Source organism: Falco naumanni, chromosome 1 (genome assembly GCF_017639655.2).
Source record: "Falco naumanni isolate bFalNau1 chromosome 1, bFalNau1.pat, whole genome shotgun sequence".
Classification (NCBI taxonomy): Eukaryota; Metazoa; Chordata; class Aves; order Falconiformes; family Falconidae; genus Falco; species Falco naumanni.
Genome location: NC_054054.1, coordinates 100,949,962 through 100,970,872, shown reverse-complemented (window position 1 = coordinate 100,970,872; position 20,911 = coordinate 100,949,962). Strand labels below are relative to the sequence as shown.

At 43.5% G+C, this 20,911-nt stretch overlaps 1 protein-coding gene across 7 annotated transcripts in view; it reads left to right on the top strand.

Moving 5' to 3' along the window:
* Positions 1–20,911, top strand: part of BAZ1B (bromodomain adjacent to zinc finger domain 1B) — a 50,465-nt gene that overhangs the window by 21,041 nt on the left and 8,513 nt on the right. For 5 of the 7 annotated variants that reach the window (XM_040612912.1, XM_040612921.1, XM_040612935.1 and 2 more), the window contains 8 exons: positions 2,569–2,707; positions 3,191–3,318; positions 4,793–4,904; positions 12,324–12,422; positions 12,865–13,042; positions 14,061–14,243; positions 18,592–18,739; positions 20,208–20,355. In XM_040612912.1, coding sequence (XP_040468846.1) covers positions 2,569–2,707; positions 3,191–3,318; positions 4,793–4,904; positions 12,324–12,422; positions 12,865–13,042; positions 14,061–14,243; positions 18,592–18,739; positions 20,208–20,355 — 1,135 coding nt within the window. The remainder of the gene's footprint in view (positions 1–2,568; positions 2,708–3,190; positions 3,319–4,792; positions 4,905–12,323; positions 12,423–12,864; positions 13,043–14,060; positions 14,244–18,591; positions 18,740–20,207; positions 20,356–20,911) is intronic. The other 2 variants (XM_040612924.1, XM_040612960.1) reach the window with 2 other exon arrangements.

Here is a 20,911-nt window from a genome sequence, read left to right as displayed (position 1 = left end):
CAGGAAGGAACCCTTCAGTTTGGTGTCTTTCTTCCCTGTTTGAACATCTTTGGCATATGAGTAAATTTCAGTTTTTGTTCTTTCCTTGCCTATTCCTTATTCTGGCAATTAATGGTACCTGCTGCAACTGGTCTTTACAGTTGGATGGAAAAAATACCTGTCTCACGAGTGCCCATGGTATTCCATGTTGTAAGCATTGAAGTTTACTGCCAGTTTGGCTTGGTTTGGTTGGAGTCTTGGCTCTTGAGGGGAGGGTGCTGAGTAGGAGGGAAGTGTACCTTGTAGTGATACCGTGAGGTGATGGCAGCAAGTCTTGAGAAGGTGTCAAGGAGAGAAATTTTGGGGAATCATATTACCTCTGTCTCCTAGTGGAAGGTGAGGAGCATACCTCCAGTAGTACACGTCTGCTGTTGTGGTTTGCAAGAGTCAGATTTGGGTGACGTGAGGCATTTGGTACTGTGAGACTGGCTGTTGTTACTTCTTCAGATTTCAGTGTTTTGACATAAGGACAGGTTGTAAGGTAGGGATTGTGTAGCTGCTTGTATCTGGCAGGTATGGCTTCAACAGAACAATTTTGCCATGCTGCAATTACTGTAAGTTGGTATATTATACAACAGCTGATATAGTGTGTTGGTGTAACAAACACAAGGAGTATGTTCTTCAGCATGTCTCCTCTAATCAGTGGGGATTGATTACATTGGCAGGACTTCAGAGACTTACTGAGTATTTACTAAGCAACTGTTATCAAACCTATCTTGATACAGAAAGTAGTTGCAAGAGAAAGAGTAGGTAGTAGCCCTGGCAAGTCCTAGCAAGATGTTAGCTTTCTCCCTGGGACAGCAGCCAGCCTATGACCACTATATGCTCGCTTTTGCCTGCCCCACTCCACCTCACCCCTTCCATATGGTCTCATTCCATCTGTTTCAAACCTACCTTTGTGATGCAAAGTTAAGTCTTCATTTCTTCATGCTTTTTATTGTTTCCCTCAAGTTTTCTCAGGATACAGAAAAATGTTGCCCATAGCCATTTGTGGAAGTCGTGAAGGGGTGATGTGTTTGTCAGATTGAGATCAGGCTCTGAAGAGCCAGTGTGAGTCAGTATGAGGTCTTGTTCCTTTTTGTTCAGGCGGTTCTTGGTGAAAGTACACCTGTTCTTCAGAGATGGGCAAAAATATAGAGAGGCTCTTGAACAGACATGAGAAGCATAAATCTTATTGATGTTAAATGTTGTCTCCTGTCAGAAGTTGCCTTGCTTCTTACCTAGATATGTGAAATTACATGCTCTGTTCTCTAAGACCCTTGCCAGGGAACCTGTGATGCCAGGATTTAAGCCACTTCATATTTTTCTTTCCCCTCCTTTTTGTCAACAGCTATGGATATTGAGAGCTACTGAAACTCCAGAATACTTCTGTCATGAGTGGGAAACTTGAAGTTTCTATTTTAATGCTCTTCCACATCATAGCATATATCAGACTGGTGGGGGTTGGAAGGGGCTGCTGGAGATGAGCTAGTCCAAGCCCTGCTACAGCAGGTTCTCCTAGAGCAGGTTGCACGGAGTCATGTCCAGGCAGGCTGTGACTGTCTCCAGGGAAGGAGACCCCACAGCCTCTCCGGGCGGCCTGTGCCAGGGCTCTGTCACCCTCAAGGTGAAGAAGCTCTTCCTCACGTTCAGATGGAACTTCTCATGTTGCAGTTTGTGCCCGTTGCCCCTTGCCCTGTCGCTGGCCACTGCTGGAAAGAGCCTGGCCCTGTCCTCCTGACACTTGCCCTTAAGCTGTTTGTGGACATTGATAAGACCTCCTCAGTCTGCTGTGTTCCAGGCTGAATAGGCCCGGCTCTCCCGGCCTTTCCTCGTGAGGGAGATGCTCCAGTCCCCTCACCATCTTTGTAGCCTCTGCTGGACCCTCTCTAGTAGTTCCCTGTCTCTGGAAAGGGGCAGCCCAGTGCTGGACACAGCACTGCACCCTCACCAGAGTGGAGTAGAGAGGGGGGATCACCTGTGAGGTGTTAGGGTATGTGCCTGGGTCACTGTTGTGAAACAGTTGTGCCTGAAAGAGGCCTCCATTGTGCCAGTCTGTTTTTTCAGTAGGTAACGTTGTGGGGGAGCATTCCCCTTACCTGCAGTTATGGAAATATTGGTGTCCATTAGCCATGCTGACCTCAGTGCTGTCACAGCTGGACGGCTACCAACACTTGGAAAGCCAGAACAGAAGTCCTTGTCATATATTGTGCAAAGATCTAAATCTTTGACCCTGTTGTTATATGGAATTGCACAGCAATGGATGCCACTTTATCTAGAATGAGAAATAGTAATGAGGACTAATTTCTCCAGACAATTTATATCCAGACTTTACTCTTTCCTCATTCTTGACAACTTAATAATTTTTGAGGTTTTTTTCAAGAATGGTGGGTGGAAAGCAAGCTGAAAGGTGGGTGGCTGTGCTAAAAAAAAAAAGGTTTTGGTGACTTTGGTTAACACTTTTAACTCCATTGTGTAGTGAAATAAGAGAGTATTAATGCCTGGGTTCAATAAAAGAAAGGTAATACTTCTCTGTGCTAATTCTGACAGTGAAGATGGAGAAAGAAGCAGAGGAAGAAAGAATCCGGAAGCTTAAAGCTGCAGCTGAGAAAACTTTCCAGGATGGAATTGCCAAAGCGAAGCTGGTGATGCGCAGGACCCCAATTGGCACTGATCGTAATCATAACAGGTGGGAAAGGAAATGATCCTGGGCTGCCAGCTCTTTCCTCTGAGTGGAGCTTTATTCAGACAGCAGCCCCCAAAAAGTGATTGATGTGGAGAGTGCTGAGGACTCCCTGTGTATTGAACTGTAGAGGAAAGCGGAAGAAAGGCTTGTGTAGGTAGAGTGTGATGGCCTTCACTGGGTTTACATGGCTGGCTTTTTGAGGCCGCCTTGTGGAGGTCAGAATCCACTAGCCAGCGGAGCTTCAAGTTCTTGCATCCAGTGCTCAAGAACCTAATTTTTTTTCATGTTTGTTGCACAGGAATGCTCTTAGAATGGATTCTAGTAAAAGCTTTTCCTATTTCTCAACTGCTAATATAAAGATATACATACTTTCAGGTTTTTGAGTCAAGCACACAGATGCTTCTCTGCTCTATGCAAATAAAAGTGGGAGTATGTAACTAGCCAGAAGAGGAGACAGGTACGTGTTAACATGTGTGTTTCCTACAGGTACTGGCTGTTTTCAGATGAGATTCCTGGCTTGTTCATTGAGAAAGGCTGGGTACATGACAGTATAGACTACAGATTCGTCCTTCCCCATCAGAAAAAAGATTTTAGAAGGGACTACAGCCCAGGAGGTATGATCAGCCTGTTTCTCTGTGGGTATTTCCTTTGTTGCTGTGTGATTGTTAGAATGGATTTGTGAATGTGAGAGAGAAACTGTCTAGTCTTGAGTGTTTTCATGAGGATGCTCTTGATTTAAGCCTTCTGTAAGCTCTAGAAACCTGCACACAAGTAGACGTCTGCTCATGGTGATCTCCTTCCTGCTGCTGCAGGATGTCAGACTGCCTGCAGTGTACTGCATCATGTCAGTTGTGGGCTAATACCTCTCTGGCTGACTCTGAACCTGCCAAGCTGCAGCGTGCCACGTTTCTTGGACAAGTAGTTGTGTGCTGCAGAGTGAGGGTATCCATCATGCTTCCACCAGTGGCAAGACTCTCAGATTAACCTGTGAAATAGTATCAAGCAGGACAGTCTTGATACCTATAGCTTTGCTGATTGAGGCCGTTCTGGCACGTCCTCCGAGCTTGCCATTCACCTTGTACTGAATAGGCAGGTGAGGTGCAACAACTAGCTGAAGTTCTAGTGCTTCCTCTGTAGTTTTGCCTGGTTGACTTGGAGCCTGGATGGTGGAGCCTTGCAGGCAGAACTTGCACATACACAAAAATCAGGCTGTGGGGAAGGAAATACTTCTATGTGGAAATAGCTCTTGGTACAGAAGAGCATGCTATCATCTGACTCTGGTTGCAGTGTCAGTCCTGGTCTTTTCTTGCTTCTGAAACGTCGTAGGCTGGCGCTGCATCTTGTCTACAGCAATGCTCGGTGTGAGGCTATGATCAGAGAGCCCCCACCTGGTGGTGGTTTGTTTTAGACAATGGGCAGAGTAGACATCTGTGAAAGAACGGAACAGGGCAAACCTACAGTGAGATACTTCATCCAGAATGTAACTTTCCAGCCATCTGTGTCATGGTGACCTGTTGAGCTGGAGGTGGTATCATTCAGTGGCCCTCAATGGGTATATTTTCTTATGTGAACTCTTTCAGATATTGACCAGTCATGTTCCTGTACACCAGCTTGCTTCCAGCTGTATTAATTTCTCAACTGCTGCCTGTGTGTTTACCCAGCTAGTGTGCAAGATTTCAGGAGATTCCTTTTGAAACTTAACAAGCAAAGGTTTAAATTCATGTTAGACTGTTGTCTAAGATGCAGAAATACAAACTATTTAAACTCATTCAGTTCTAAAAGTACTGTGTCAGTATGTAGCTAAAAAGTGAAACTAGTTTAATGTATTTGAATATTAGGAATGCTTTTCTTAATTTTATGTATGTGCTTTATGATGCAGTAATTTTGTTAAAAGTCCATTACATGGTTTTGTATTTCTATAAATGCATGTATTGTGAGCTTTAGCAAGCTAGTAATGGATTAGTTTTCCCTGACAAATATATTGCTGGCCTAAACACCTGGAGAAAGGTTAGTTTTTGAAAAGTAAAAGTGCTTACTGAGGAGGAAGATGAATGAGAAAACACTTGAGCTTGTGCTTTTCTTTTACAGACAAGCGGAGGAGCACAGCCACTGGTGGCAGAGCCAGCAAGCTTCACCGGTCTGTGCGTGCTGCACCCCTTCCTGCAGAGACCACTGCACCCAAGCAGGGACAGAACTTATGGTAACACATGCTTTTATAGCTGCAAAGTACTCAAAGCGTAGAGGTCGAGGAAACTAGGCATAGACGGATTTCTTTGGATAAACCCTACTATATATCTATTACTCTTTCGGTACTTAACAGTTTGATTAGTTCAGCAGCTCTCCAGGCCTCTGTTACTGGTTTATTACTGGTAGTGAATTGCTAATAGGGCAGCCAGTCCAAAAGCCAGTGGAACCATTATAATCAGTCAGACTTAAAGCCGCTATAAATTAAACTGGTAAAATGATATTTTGTTGTATTGCTTTTAAAATATTTTATATTCAGAAGAACTGTTAATTTACAACAATTTGTGTGCTTTTTTCAGCATTGGCAAGCACTACTTAAAAAAAAAAAAAGAGGATGGAAGCAGGGACCTAGCTAAGCATGTCTAGGATTTCTTTCATGGTTCATCTTGGCAGACCTGAATTGTGGCACATGGGGTTGTTGAGCACATGCAATTTAAGTTTTCACTGAGATCTTTGGAGACAGGTCTCTATCCTGTGTGTTCTTGTACTATGTGAGACATGCAGAGCTGTTCCCCAGCTCCTTGTCAGTGGCTTCTTCCTGAGCTTCACAGCAGACTGTAGTGGTGTCCATTTGTTCTCCTGTAGCACCGTACCATGGAACTGATTTTCGTCGCTACTGATAATTACAGCTTAGCAAACTGTTCTTCCATGTTGACAGACTGTTACCCCTTTTAGTGATTCCCAGTGCCAAGAAGTAGCCACCAATGTGTCTAAGTGAATCAAATCTAAACATTTCTACCTTTGAGCATGCTTGATTGTGACCTGCTCCAATAATTTGCCCTACCAATGTCTTTTACCTTTAAAGAAAATCTGCGTAGGCTGTTGCCCTATGTGGTAAGCAGTGTCCCCATGCCAGAAAATACTGGCTACAGCTTTACCTACTAAACAGATTGCAAAGGACTCTGCATATTTTATTTTTTTTTTAGATAACCCTGGGAAGTAACTGTCACAAAATACTTGCTCTTGCAGCGCCCCTAATAGCAGTGACTTTTCTCCAGAATTTCCACTGCTGACCCACAAAGTGGGGTTACTTGGTCTTTGATAAACATCACCAGTTGTGACCTTAGCTCCAAAGCATAGTTCCACCACTGCAAGTTAGAACTACTTTAGTAAAGATGTTCCTGCTCCCCCACCAGGAACTGTCAGACTGAAATGTGTGAATGTCTTAATTCATCTGAACCAGCAGAACTGGGTGCAGACTCTTTCTTTGTATTGCTCTACCCCTTCTCTTTCTTTGCTAGCAGGTCATAGGAGACAGCAGAGTTTCCTGTGCATGCCTCCACTCTGTCCAGTATTGCTACAACAGATTTCCACCCCTTTGTCAGCATAGGCCTTTGCATATCTTGTCATATGGCCAAAATTCAAGCAATTGGGCTTTCCTAGGGAATGGGTGCTAAACGGGAGGTTGTAGAAGACAGTATGGTCCACAGGAAAGTCCTCTCTGCTCTTTAACTGCCTCTTCTAATACTTGATCTTCATTTAGCAAAGATGGCAAGATGTTTTTCCAGTAGGACAACTTTATATAAGGAAAACATTAGCTTAAATTAGTAGTGCATATTGCTGTGAACTGAAGACAACGTTGAGCCAAAACAGATGACTTAAGTAACACAGAGTCCCTGTAACTTGTCGTTCCAAGCCAAACTTGAAAAAGTATTTGATATTACAGTGTTGAATTGCTCAATCAGTTTGGCAGCACTCAATGACGTGCTGAGGGAGATCAGATGGTTCCAAAGGCAGGAGTGCTTTACAGAGAAACTAGTCATATGGCCCAGGCAAGGCAGCTCTTTGAACCAGTCCTGTATGCTCTCAGGACTGAATTCTGTTATTAGGAGCTGCTTCGTATGAAGTGACCATAATATGCAGTATTCTTTTTTCTTTTTTTTTTTTAAGTGCAATACAAAGAATTAAGAAGCTTGTTAAAATTAAAAAAGCTTAAAGTGGCAGCCAAAAGCCTAAAGTGCTTTCAAAGATGTTGCCTTAAAGTTTCCATACTAGATGGTCAAAGCAAGTGCTACCTCTTACCTTTGAAAAAAAGGGTTTGAGGAAACTCGGAAACAAAATGGCAGCGATAGTAACAAAGCATTCTCAGTATGGTTCACATCAGATTAAGGAAGCTATTACAAGTAGGAAGGCCTACTTACAAACTGTGGTGGACCCTAAATGAAGGAAATAATGATAAACCAAAGTACAAACTAAGGGCAAAAAAATGCTTTGGTTTGGTTTTTTTTTCCTTGAGGGAACAATTTTGCTTCACAAGATCTGTTGTTACAGGGCCTGCCTTAGGGTGAGAGTGCAGCTCTTCTCATGAGTGAATAATTGGCTAAGAAATAGGAAACAAATCACAGAAATACTCTTTAATTTGTATGTTCAGCAGAGAGATGGAGAGTAATGCTAGAGGACAGTGGGGAAGTCTCCTAAAGAAAGAGGATTTTCTTTTGATACAGAAAAAAGGTTTGGGAAATAAAAGTAGCAAACAGCAGTTTTGAAATAGAGAGGAAGGTACTACTAAGGATCATGCAGCTGATAATAGGTAACTCACTGCTACCAGCTGCTGTAGACCTTCAAATTTGTACCTGTTCAAAGCACCAGTTAGACAAACTGCTGGAAGAGAGGTTCACTGGGGAGTGTTAAGCACAAAGGTTCTTGTCCTGGCATACAAGGAAGTCCTCAAACCAGCAGATGTTAAAATCTGTAGATGCAGGTTGAAGACATGTCACTGCATGCCTGCTCTGCCCTTTTGCCACTCAGAAATAAGAGATTAAACTGAGTGTGATTTGTTGGTTGGGTTTTTTTTTCTTGCCTGGCTCTTAGGCCACTATGTTTTTGATTTCTGTCCTTTTTGGTACCTGCTAGGAAAGACTGCTATCACTTGCTGATTATTATTTTTTTTTTTTCTGAGAATATCGTGCCTGTGTGCATTGTTCCACCAGGCAGGCTGACGGTGTCAGGATGTCGAGGTAAAGCAATGCAAATGGAAGATCTGAGTCAGATGCAGGCCTCCATGGCCTTAAAGTAAGCAGGGAGCACAATGGCAGCTTTTCAGAGAAAACGTAACCTCTTCTAACTTAGTGTTCTTCTGTGCTGTCTGCATGACTTTCTCCTAACTGACAGGGCCACCTAAAGCCATTTCTGCAGATAAGCAATAAGCTTCCTCGGCTGAAAGACTTTCCTTTAAAGCTCTAGAACTGCAAAGAGCCTGTTTGCTAAGTACCTATCTGACAGCTGTCACCTGACAGGTAACCTTCTACAAAAAGAGAATTGACCACCTGAGAGCTGTATTTCAGGGGACAGCCAGTAACTAGAACTTCCCTCTGAGGAAATCTATATTTGTGTTACTGTATTTTCCTCTGTGGCCTTTGCCATTGATCTCTCCAAACTCAAGGACTCCCATGAGCATAGACCGTTACGGAAGTGTCTCCTCCTTGGCTACTTTTTGCCCATTGTCCTTACACACCCTGAGGAACCCTGAGACCACACTGAAGCCCTGGGTTATCTACACCCCCTGTTGTTTGGATACAAGGACTTGTTCGGCTGTAACTCATGTTAGTATGTAGTGCATAGAAAGTTTCATTTCTTTGCGTTCTTTAACTCTGCTATTAGTCTCTTTTTCCTGGTAGTACCATCTAACATGGGATTGAGAGTAGCCTCACAGTGCACACAGAGCATCTTTAGCTTTACCCTTTTATACTCTAGAGTGATGAGACATTGGAATGAACACCAAATTAACTCTGTGAATAGTTGTATTTCACAGCCCTGCCCCTTTTCTGCTTGAGGATGGGAGCTGGTAGGGCATTGATAAAGGAAGAAAATAGATGCCATACCTCTACCAAGAGCTATAGAAACAGTATCCCACAGAAGTGGTTTCTGCCTTCAGTACTTTGTCCACAAAAAGAAGAGGTCGTAGTGTTCTGTTCTGAAAGTGCAGAGTTTGAATCATTGTTCTCATTCAGAATTGTAAATGCTTGGTTATTTCTGTCTTCTCTGGACAGATGGACCAGTCCCACTTCTAACACTGTGTACCACTTTCACTGATGTTGATGCTTATTTAAAAAAATCTCCCTGTTTAAAGCTTCTGGGCACATGGTCCCTGAAAAAGTCTTTTGTCCATACCGTAGTGCTTCATGAGCTGTACACATACTGGTCTTTCCTGCAAGAACCACAGGTTAATCACAACCTTTGCAGTATAATAGTATGCAGGAGACTTCTTACTCATCCTGGTCAGAAAGCAGTTGAATTTTGGAAACACTGGCATCTCTGCAGAGTAACTCCCATTGTTCTTCATCTATTAGGAATACACCATGATATGGCGGGTCCCCTCAGCAGACCATTTGAGTTAACCATGAGTGGGTGCTGACAGACTCCATTCTCACGCCTATATTCTACAGATGGGAGTTCCCCTGTTTCCACCATCCCTCCAGAGCAGGTACTGATCCTGGGCTCCTTTAGACGTTATCCTCTTGATTTCTTCATTCCCTAGTCTGCAGTCTAGGTTTTATACCTTCCTCTGTCTCTTGCAGCCTGTAGCCTGAGAACAGGTAGGAATATTCAGCCTGAGTGAATACGGGAGCTCCTTTTGACTTGATGCTTGTGCTGTATGTCCTTTCTGGTTTTATTGCTGACCACTCTGCTGGCTTGTGCTGCCAGAAATGTAAGGAAAAAAATTCTAGGCTGTTATTTACAGATGCAGGAAGCCCTTACCCCCGTCAGGATTTCTGCCTTTCAGGTCAGTTTGAAGACCTCCATCTGGTCTTGACTCTCCCAAAGGCATCTTTCCCATCACTTTGGATTGTGGTGTTAAGCTCTGTGTCAGGCCACAAGGAGGGCACCAATTGCCTTCCCCTCCCTCTTATCAAGACCCACAAGCTCATAGCCCTATTGCCTCCCTGTTTAAAATGCCAGCGCTTTCTTACCATGTCTGTGCTCCATGCCTTGTGCTGGTTGAGCCCTAGTTGGAGGTGGTTCCTTCAGGTAGTAGGAAGTGCATGGAGCTGAGTTGAGAACCAGGAGCTGTGGCTGCATAGAGCAGCAAGGTGTCACCAATCAAACTAACACAGGTGCCTCTTTGATGTGTTTTTATTTTGCATGTTTGAGTTCAAGCTCATGCAGAACAGTTCCCCCTCCCAGAAATCCTGGTTCTTGCTCAGGGCAAATTGGGAAGGCTCAAGTACCTCTTGTAGATGTTCTCCCTTCCTGGTCCCATTTCCTTTTTCAGCAGGAACAAAGTTGTGCCAGGGCTTAACCCTAGCTTTCTTACAAGGACAATACCTGCTTTCTCACGCTTGCCAGCAGCCTGTGTTTTCTTTCCCAAAGCCACGTAACACTGGAGAATACAAGTGCCATATGCTGTTTCCAGTGCCCTTTCATTTTTACAGTAAGACAAATGTATAGGGAATTTCCTCCCTTAGATTTGCAGCCATGGGGCAAAGCCAGGAAAGCTCAGGCATGGTCTTCTTGGGTATTTTTCCCAGCCGGATCCTGTGGTATATTGCCAGCAGTGCTGATGTTTCATCATGACCTAGGCAGCCTTCTCAACATGACTGAGAAACAGTCCTCTGCAGGGCAACTGTTTTGAAGATTAATTTATGTTATTCCCATATTGTGACAGATTCTTCATACTGAAATACGGTTTTGGACCAATCCCAAAATTTGCCCCAAGGGTTTGGAAGCAATTTGATACCAAATATTCTAGAGGAAATTTTATTTAGCAGAAGTCCAGTAGACTTAGAAATGATAGTCCTTGCAGTAGTCTGTCTGTAGACCTTCCAGTGAATGTTGGAATGCTAATTATTCACTGTAAGCGGCATTTATAGGAAAAAGACACAAGTTTTATTGTAACAGGTTTGTGAATGCCTGTTGGAACCCATGACCAACCTTTAGTTACTACTACTTTTAAATTGCCTTTACTAGGCTCTAGGGAGTGAAGGATATTTGGAGCTGCTCTGTCCTGTTTCTCTCAGGGAGGGTGTGCAAAGGATAGTGGTGGCCAAAAGATCTGATCTCAGTATGCAAAGTGAGGATGCTCTGCAGGGTTGGAGTATACTGAAGCAGGTGACTGGCAAGAAACTGTTTTTCTTCCATTTTTAAACAATCAATCCTGTATTTTATTAGAGTAATTAATTTACTAACTGAATGCGAATTGTGAGGCTGTTCCCCTAATAGGAACATACTAGAACTCTGAAATATTTTCTTTTCAGATATGTTCTTTACAAAATATTTCTGCCAGAAAAATAAGCATTGCAGGTACTATTATTCCAAGAGAAGCCAGAACAGCATCTTTCTCTAGTTGTTGCTTGGCTCATCTGAGCTTATGCCCAAGAAGAAAAATTAGATATAGAGTCTTCTCTGTGGCTGGTAAGGATCACATAGTGGTCCTTTGCAGTTGTTTCCATGTAAGGTTGATTTTGCTAGTCTTTCACTTCCCTCTTCTAAAGAGCAATCCTCTTCTAGAAGATAAGTGATTAGTTTTATTTTCTGTAAATGAGCTCTGAAGTTCAAATTGAATCCCTGCCTCCGTCAGGTGAGGAGGCTCCATGGCACCCTAGAATAGAGTTGGAAAAGAGCAGAATTTCAGGCTGTCTTAAAGCCAGTTTAAATCTACAACCCAGCATTAAAACTTGATTGTACTCTGGAACTGCAGAGAGAATTCCTTATGCAGAGAACTCTGCAAAATTTTTCCTCTTTTAGATTCAGCTAACTGCTGATTATGACTCCTGTCCTGAAGGACTTTTTGAGCAGGAAGATTTAAATTAAGCTAATGAATGTGGTTTTCACATACTGCATTTCAGCTTTCAAGTTAAGGTGAGCTGCTTGGAAAGGAAGACTCCAGCACTTGCAGAGGATACAGCCTTCACAGTCACAAATCTACATCAGCAGATGTGATAAAAGCTAGGACATACCCTTTGTTAATCTAGGGACAACTTGGGTTAATGAAAGAAGTTGAAGACTCTGCAGAAGGAGTGATTAAATTGCCATGCTATGCAGTACATAGCATGTTAATCTTTTCTAGTGCATCTAAAATGACGTTCAGATTACTTAAACGGACTGCAACTTAGTGAATCTAATCCCTGGGGTACATGACTAAATTCAAATGCCAATGTTTTAATAAATTTAATGGGGAAAAACCTATAAATCAGTTCTGTGGTGTGTTTGGGTTTTTTTCCCTTGGAATTGGCTACATCTGGGGACCTTGAAACAAGGCCAATCTGAGTCAAATGCTTATGCCAGCATTACTGGAAGTGATCCACCTTGCACCGTGGGGTTGGGTTATAGGTTACTTGTCATCCCTGCCCACTAATAATAATGAACTATTTAGAAGAAGGAATTGTGTCTCTGTGGCAAGATATTAGCTGGTGTTGGTGCATGTTGTATCTTTCAGGTTTCGTTGTGACAGTCAGAAGGATTTGGATGAGCTGCTGAGTTGCCTGCACCCACAAGGAGTAAGAGAAAGCCAGTTAAAGGAGCGTTTGGAGAAGAAGTGAGCCTGCTCTTTTTTTTTTTTTTTTTTTTTTTGTGTGTGTGTGTCTTCTCAAAGTCAAAGCGTATCCTTGTCACAAAGCCGTTCCATTCCTGGAGCAGCATTCTGTGCTTTGTTTGATCATGCCTGTGCTGAAGAGGGGAGGATATTAAGGATGAGAAACTGCTGTTTTTCTTAGGCAGTAACTGCAGGTTCTTGTTAAGTAATGCTCTAAGCTGTGAAGAGGTTCTGTCAGTCTTTGAGTAGCTCCTTGCAACTGGAAACAAAGGCAGTGCTGTTTCACTCAGAGCCAGAACTGCCACGTGCTTTCAAGCATCTTTCAAGGACTATTCTGCACTGGTGGAGCATGGAGATCATGATGGATAGCATTGTTGCTCCAGTGCCTGCACGGCTCATGGGGCTGTGGCCTGCATGTATTCAGAGGTTGGTTTTGATTTTCCAGGTATCAGGACATCGTGCACTCTATCCATTTGGCTCGGAAACAGAACTTGGGCCTCAAATCCTGTGATGGCAACCAGGAACTGCTGAACTACCTCCGAAGTGATCTAATTGAGGTTGCAACTCGGCTGCAAAAAGGAGGCCTGGGATATGTTGATGTGACACCAGAATATGAAGCAAGAGTGAGTAATCAGCAATGTAGTACTGAGCAAATCAAGCACAAGCTGATACTTTCTGTAGGTCTTGAGTCTTTTGTTTTCCCCAGACAATTTTCTCATGTGTCCTCTCTTTCTAAACTAATATTTCAATGTTACGAAGATGCTGGCTTGAGGTCCTTTTAGTGTAGGTGTGTCATAATGTTGGAGCTAGGTGTCCTGCGCAGCTGTTAAACTGTCCTTTTTCCTTTGTCTGGTGGTATACTTCCTCATGGAGCATCAGCAGAACTCTTTGTAACTTCTTCAGAGCCAGCATATCTTGTTGAGACAGCAGTTTCCTGTTTTGGAGTGTTGGATACTTTTTGGTTGGTTTAGGTTTTTTTGGTTTTTTTATAAATTCAAACCACTTTAGGCTCAGGGTAATGATTGTATCCCTGTTCCAGGACCAGGTGTTCATGGGTACGTGAGCACAAGGAAGTTACTGTGCAGTAAACCAAAATACGCGTTTTTAGTGCTCTGGCTAGTTCAGCCTAACTCAGATGAGTGTTACTGGTGCACTGAGTGTCTTTAGGGGGGGATAAATGTGCCTCATGTGGATAGAGTACACACTCTTGGAGTAGTGCATGCTCCCCCTACCCAGTGACATTGGCTTGGAATGGTTAAAGCTCTGTTTTAGCTGCACCCGGAGTCACTGCAGAGACTTCCCGGTGTAGATGAGACCGTAAGTATTAAGAGGAGGGGAAAAGTGAAGTCACTGAAGGAGCGGAAGAACAGTTTAGTGCTTGGTCATGATGGGTTTGGGATTTTTCGTGTGGGGTTGTTTGTTTTTTCGAAGGCATGATGTTTTTTTCTGAACAGCGCTTTGCATGATCATCAGCTAGGTATGAACTAGCAGAAGCAACAGTAATATGCTGATTCCATAACCAAATATGGTAGATGTGATAATTAATGCAGTGTTCATATGTATCAATTTGCAGGGCAGACCCACCTAAACCAGCATAGAGTAACATCCAACTGTTATGTGATCGTATGCTCTTCCTAACAGGTATACTCACTAGAGAGCCTGAAGGATTTTGGAGAGTGTGTGATAGCCCTCCAGGCTGGCATTGTTAAGAAGTTTCTGCAAGGTTTTATGGCCCCCAAGCAGAAGAGAAGGAATCAAGGAGAGGACTATATTGCCAAGGCTGAGGAGATAGATGAAGACAAGAAAATGGCAGAAGAAGCTAAGGTATTGCTCACTTCAGGGCTCTGTTTCAGTCTCGTAATACAGCTCTTTGAGCAGGGACAATAAGCTTCATCGGGTACTAAATCCTGAATGGCTTCTTCTCATTCCAAGTTTGGAGTGCGGTGGGTTTGTTGTTTTTGCGGCCGGGTGTTCCCTGACTATATTGAAGAGTAAAGGTATTGGCAAAATGAAAATCGTGCTGAGGAATTACAGTAATTCTTTCTGTGGACAGGAAATAAATCAAGTCAAATGTTTGACTTCCTTCAAGTATAAATTGGGTACTTTAATAAAAGCATATTATGGAGCATTTTTACACAACAGGAGTTGTATCTGTCAAGAGAGGATTGATGGTGGCTTAATGCCTTTGATCCATAAAGGAGAGACACGCTGGGGTTTTGGTGACTGCAAGGGAGTTAAGTTCAGGTAAATATCAGTGTTGTGCAGGAAGAGACACTAGCCATCATATTAGCAACCCATAGAAGATGACAAACTGTGGATTGCACACAGCTTGTCTGGACATCTGAGGAAACACACCATATGTGCCTGAAGTAGAGAAGTGGTATTGTGGGGCTGAGTACATAGCCTTCCAAATCAAAGTTCAGATGGGATGGAGAAGGGCTGTGGAGGATTTGGTAGGGTCCTGCTGGCAGTTGAGCTGTACCAGTGTGTCATCCTAAGAGGGATAATAGTGTGCAGGGGTGGTTTCTATGCTCTAGGTTGAATGGGCCATTAGTGCCTCATGACAAGACTTTCCCCACTGCCCCCTCCCAAGTCCTCTGCCCTGATTGATATGTCAGCAGAACTAGCAAGATCAGGATTGGAACAACAGAAGCATTTGAAATTGCCAACTTAAAAACAGAAATCCTAGATGCTTGACTGGTTCTGGGTGTGGGTTTTCTGGGGTGTGGTTTAGGTTTTTGTTTTGGTTTTGTGTGGTGGATTTTAACATCTCACTGTATGCTGAACCCTTGTTGTTTGAACATCAAGTCTTTGCTATGCTGTGGCATTGCCATGTTAGCAAGATATTTGGATAGACACTAGAAATTTTCAATTTCCCAGTTGTCCTGAGTGTTTCAACTTTGTTAACTCTGAGTCTTTGAGTCCTTAGTGCAAAGGGAATGGAATGCTACCTTATCCTAAAAGCTATCAGCAGAATACAGAGCTGTAAAAATCAGTTCTGTCTGAGACAGAGTCTGGATCATCACATTTCCTGCATCTACAGCAATACCATATCATGCCCTACTATCATGTGTCTTATAGCTATAACCATAAGGGTTGTACTTGTAAGGCATCCTTTAAGGGTAACATCAGATTTACTATGACATCTAAATGGATAGTAATTTAGCAGCATGAGCTCTGTATTTGAGCCCTGGTCACTTCCCTACTATTGCTAAAGCTGTATCAGGTTTCAAACCCAAGTTTTTATTTGCCTGAAAATTGAGCCATTTTGATCGTTAATGTTGGCTAGTTTCTTCATTCTGCCTTAGAGCATTGCTGTCTCTCTTAATAACATGGTTACCAGGCATTGTTTGTTATAGTAAGGCCAGGCTTGTGTAGTGTGCTTCATTCTAGCAATTGCAGAATTTTCAGCTACAGCAACCTAGTTAGACGAAGTGCTCTGTGTGGCTGAAGCTGCCTGATTTGTACTTTCTCCTCTGTAAACCAGCTGGAACAGTAGGATTTCTGAATATTGCTGTACTTTAAATCATAAGTTACTTTTTTTTTCCCTAATATTACCTAGTTTGTCTAATATGACTGCATACTTAGCTATACAACTGAGCCTTATAGGTGTATGGCTACAGATTTAAGTATTGCCAATCTGAGTATGCAGTCATGCAGATGTCCCTCCAGAGCACTAACTTCTGTCCTGTGCTGATGTCTCTGGAGCATTTATTTAACGCGGTGCAGTGGTTCAGTGCTTTCTTATATCTGGCTTAGAGCTTTCTAGACACTCGTGGTAGTACAAGCAATGTTCAACTTTTTTGTTGGATTTTGGGGTTGGTTTCTTGGGTGTGTGGTTTTGGGTTTTTTTGGGGGTTGGGGTTTTTTTTGCCTCAGTTTATCTAGAATGAGCTTTCTTTTTGCCAAAGCAGAAAACCCTTATAGGTGACCTTGAAAGAGCAGCCCAGATCTTAGATATAGTTATCCATTGAAAAAAAAACTGACTGTTGGGCTTTTAAAGACAAATCTCTTGCATGGGTCAAGAATTATGAAGTCTTTTAGAGCCAGAACTGCACTGAGAGAGAAAGCAGGTAAAATACAGCATAGCCATACTGGAAAAACACACTTAATATACTTACAGACTATACGAGTGAATTTGCAGTCCTGTGGTATGGTTATGTCTCATTTTCCCTGTGAGAAACAAGTTATGGCTTAATAAGCACCCGTTTGCTGACATAATTGTCTATACTGAGGGTTCCTGCTGGCTCAGCTACATAGCTAGAGAGCACACTGCTGGGCGGCAATGTAGACCTGGCTTATGGCTGTTTCTGCAAATTAGTCTTGTATCTCTGTTTCTGCAGATGTTGCCACTTCTAGTGGCAGTACCGCTCTGGACTATCCCAGAACAGGACAGGGACTATGTGACCTCTTGGCAGCATGAGATTGCAACACAGCCACCTGAGCATAGTGAAGAACACTAGTATATTATCCATCACTGCCACTGGCTTTCAGTGGTGTTTGCAAGGGAGAAATCTAGGGTGTCAGTCTTCACCTGCAGACAATACCTCAAAGACCAGCTTCACAACCAAGCAATTGCAGTTTCAGCTGTTCAGGGGGATTTCTGTCGTCTTAGGATACCAACTGGGGAGTCTTTCGAACTGGAGGTTTGTCCACCTTTACCAAAGCAGACATTTTCTGTCACTGAAGTTGAAATGTGACTGAGGGCTTCTCCTTCAGTATTTTTGTTTTCAGTCGTCTTTCAGTCTCCTGTTTTGCCTAGTTGGCAGTCTGAACTCCCTTGATAATGGTACTGCTAAAATGCCATAGTCTCATGATGCTTGGGAAGCAAGGCTAAAAATCTGTTAAATTCCACAGGCTTGAGGAGAAAGATCTAAGCAAAACTTGCCAGCAGTTTTTGCAGATTTATCTTGGCCCAGCAGTTACCCAGTGTGTTAACAGCAAAACCCATGGAACAGTTACTTGGAAAATCAATTACACAGTATGTGAAGCACCTCAACAATGTTCTGCAAAGAAATAGCACAGTGCTGTGTAATCTGCCACAGTAGGCTGTGCAGGTTTCCGTTTGTCTTGAATGTCTCAGGTTCCAGGTTCCACACTAGCAATGGCAGCAAGGATGCTGGCATTTTAGAATAGCTTGTGTTTTTTTTCCAAGCATCTAATATATGCTGTGCTTCCTCAAATTCAGTCAGAGGAGAATGTGCAACTCTGCAAAAATCCTGGGTTTTGTTTGGCTCCCAAATTGCTGTCAGCTGCAGAGTTTAAATTTTCCCATCTGACACTTCACTGTTTGTTTTCTCATTCTCCTGGGGTAGAAGAACATTTAACTTGAGTCCTATTATGTCCCTGTCATGTCTAGGCCATCACCTCATTGTTGTAAAGCAAAGGATTAACGTTGGAGTTGAACATGCAGTGGCTCTGGATTACTTCTCTGTTCTGGTGCATTTCCGATTTACCACAACGTTGTTTCTAAACCTCCAGAGCTGAGTTTGAGATTTCACATGAGGCTTGCTATGTGTGGACTCCAGCAGTTGCCTTCATGCAAATCTCAGGTTTAATGCTTTCACCCTCACTTGCAGCTAATTCGGGGATTTCATGTGCACTGAGGTCATCTTGTCTCAGGAAAACAGCTGGTTTCATATTTGGGGCTCCAGGTGCTTTGCCTGTCAAATCTGACTGTAGCTGATGTCACGGTCCCCTCTGCCAGCTGAGCAGCGTGGAGGACCGGAGGACAGTGTTGCGGTGGCCTCGGGTGTCTGCGGTACCCGCTGGAGGGCAGCACAGGCCGCTCCAGCCCACCACGCTCCAGTGCTGGTGCCAGCTGTCTCCTAACTTTCATCCTGTGTTTTACAGTTCTAGGTTTCTGCCTTTTATTTTCTTAGCCTGATGATTATTTGGGTTAGACTTTCAGAGCAGGAATTTAGTGGAGTTCACATAGGTTGTTTCAGCCTGGCCGTGAAATGCAAAAGGGCTCCACTGTTATGAACAAACTGTCTGATCCAGTGAGGCTGGTTATGGATAAACCACAAATAGGACTGCTGAGGCTGTATAGAAGAAAAGAAATATAGAGTTGAGCTTTGGTTAAGGGCCCCAGCTAAAGGATATAAAAACATCTTCAGACTGTAGCAAGCTGTGCCTGTGCTTCGTTGTAAGCTGTTAGGTCTGTCTGCAGGTTGCTTCAGCCATGGAGAAGTGGAAGACAGCAATCCGTGAGGCCCAGACCTTCTCCCGTATGCATGTGCTGCTCGGGATGCTGGATGCCTGTATCAATTGGGATATGTCAGCAGAGAATGCCAGATGCAAAGTGTGTCGCAAGAAAGGTATGCATTCCTGCCCCACGCCTGCGCAACAGTTGGAAGCTGTCACCTCTCCATGCCCTGCTTAGGCAACATGCCCTTGTAGTCTGTCACTCTGTCTTTGGCTGTATTTTGAGTTTTGAGCATCAGGATTTAGTCAGAAGCGCTGATCTCACAGAAGCGTTTGACCCGGACTCCAATAAACCATTCTTACAAAACTGATACACAGTCTTGCAGAACATTGCAGAGCTGCCGTCCCCTCAATATTTAGGGCACTTAGACACAAGTCATCTACAAATCGTTCTGGGAACACTTGTGCCACTCCATTCCCTGTTTCATTTTTCAGTTTGAATGGTCTTTGAGCCTCTGAGCTTTGTCAGTTAATCCCATCATTTACAGAAAGAACAAGCAAGGAGAGGCTGGGGGGGTAGCTATCCTTTGTAAGGCTGGGGAAGTAACTGAACAGGTGGCAAGGGGCTACCTTCTCTGTATCCACTACAGTATGAAGGGCTTTAGAGTCTTGCAGGTGGAGGGGATAGTAAAAGAGGTGTCACCAGTGGTGGAGTGCTAGTATTTGTTCTGCCATAACCTCTCCTTTTGGATGGAAGCCTGGAGGAAACAGCTTGGTAGTACATTCTGCCTCATCATGTGCTTTTTGTCTCACTTTCTATTTGCTGAAACACTAGTGGGAAATGAGGGCAGACAGACCTCAGTGGGAATGCTGGGCTACTTTTTGTTTACCAAAAGACTGTGCCATCCACCTCTTCAAAGAAATAAGGGCTGAAATGGTACAACATTCTCCTTCACTGTAGAGTCTCAGGGATATTCCAAACCAATGCAAAAACTGTCCTATTTGCTGTTGAGGGGGGATTCTAGGCAAATGCAAGAGGGTGCTCACCTGAGACTAACAGATTTTTGTTCCACAGAAATTAAGAACTGGTATGTCAGAGAAAGAGATGCTGGCAAGCTCTCTGCACTTTTTTTTTTTCTTCTTTAGTAATGAAATAGCTGGCTCAGGACTATCTCCCTGTTTCCCTGCATCAGTGAGAAGGCACAGAGAGACTAGTTCTGCTGCATACTGATTGCCTTTTTTGGCTTGCTACCTTAAGTAGAAAGAAGATGCTGTGCAGGTTAACCACACTGAGGCTAGAATAAGAATAGCTGCATTTATAGCTCCTTGCTAGGCTCTCGGGCATCTTTGCAGCAAATTTCTCTTTCCCTTTGTTTGGCTTGATTTAGCCTGGGCAGAACCAATTTGGCAGGTTTCCACCTTTGCCACAAATGAAATCTTTGTAGGGCAAGGGACTTTTTTGTTTCTGAATGCTGCTGGTGTGCACTGCAGTGGTGAAAACAAGAAGGAAGGGTCCCTGCTGGCCGAGGGTACTTTGCATCTTTCTTTTGCTTTGTCCTGACCTCCAGCACTGCAGCAGCTTCTGCTTCTCAGGTTGGGCCAGGCTGTGGCACTTGTAACAAGTAAGTTGTGCTCTCCTAGGTGAAGATGACAAGCTGATCCTGTGTGACGAGTGTAACAAAGCCTTCCACCTGTTTTGTCTGAGACCGGCACTCTATGAGATACCAGATGGTGAATGGCAGTGCCCAGCCTGTCAGCCTTCTACTGCCAGGCGCAACTCACGAGGCCGGTGAGTGAGCCTCCTTTCCTTTGCGTTGCCACAGAGGGACAGTTCTAGCTGCCCTTTCACAAGACAACCAAAACAGCCTGAAACAGAGCCCGCTTAAAAGGTTTGAAATTAGCTTAGTTAACTCGGTGACACTGGAACAATAGAAAAGCATTTTTTCAAGCTGTAACTTCGAGCACACCTGTGTTATGCTGACCCATGACAACAGGAGTTTTAATAAATAACTTGTTTGGCAGTGAAAACATGCACAAAACATCAACCAAAATCAGCTGTGTTAAGGGCTGTTGTTTTGTTTAACTGAGCAGCTAGTTGAGTTGCTTTCTCATGGGAGTGTAGCTGGTAGCATTGCAGCTCTGTAGTTCACTGGGCTAAATTACTGTTGTGCTCTTGTCAAGTTATAGCAGGCATTACTCCAGGTTGCCACTCAGTCCCTACTGTGCTACTACAAATCAGGCTACAAAATGCCACTCTGTGGTTTTCTGGACCTGATAAACCTTAACAAGGCAGGAGTCCTTATAGGGCTACAGAGGGAACATGATTTGAGGAAGAACCAAAAAGT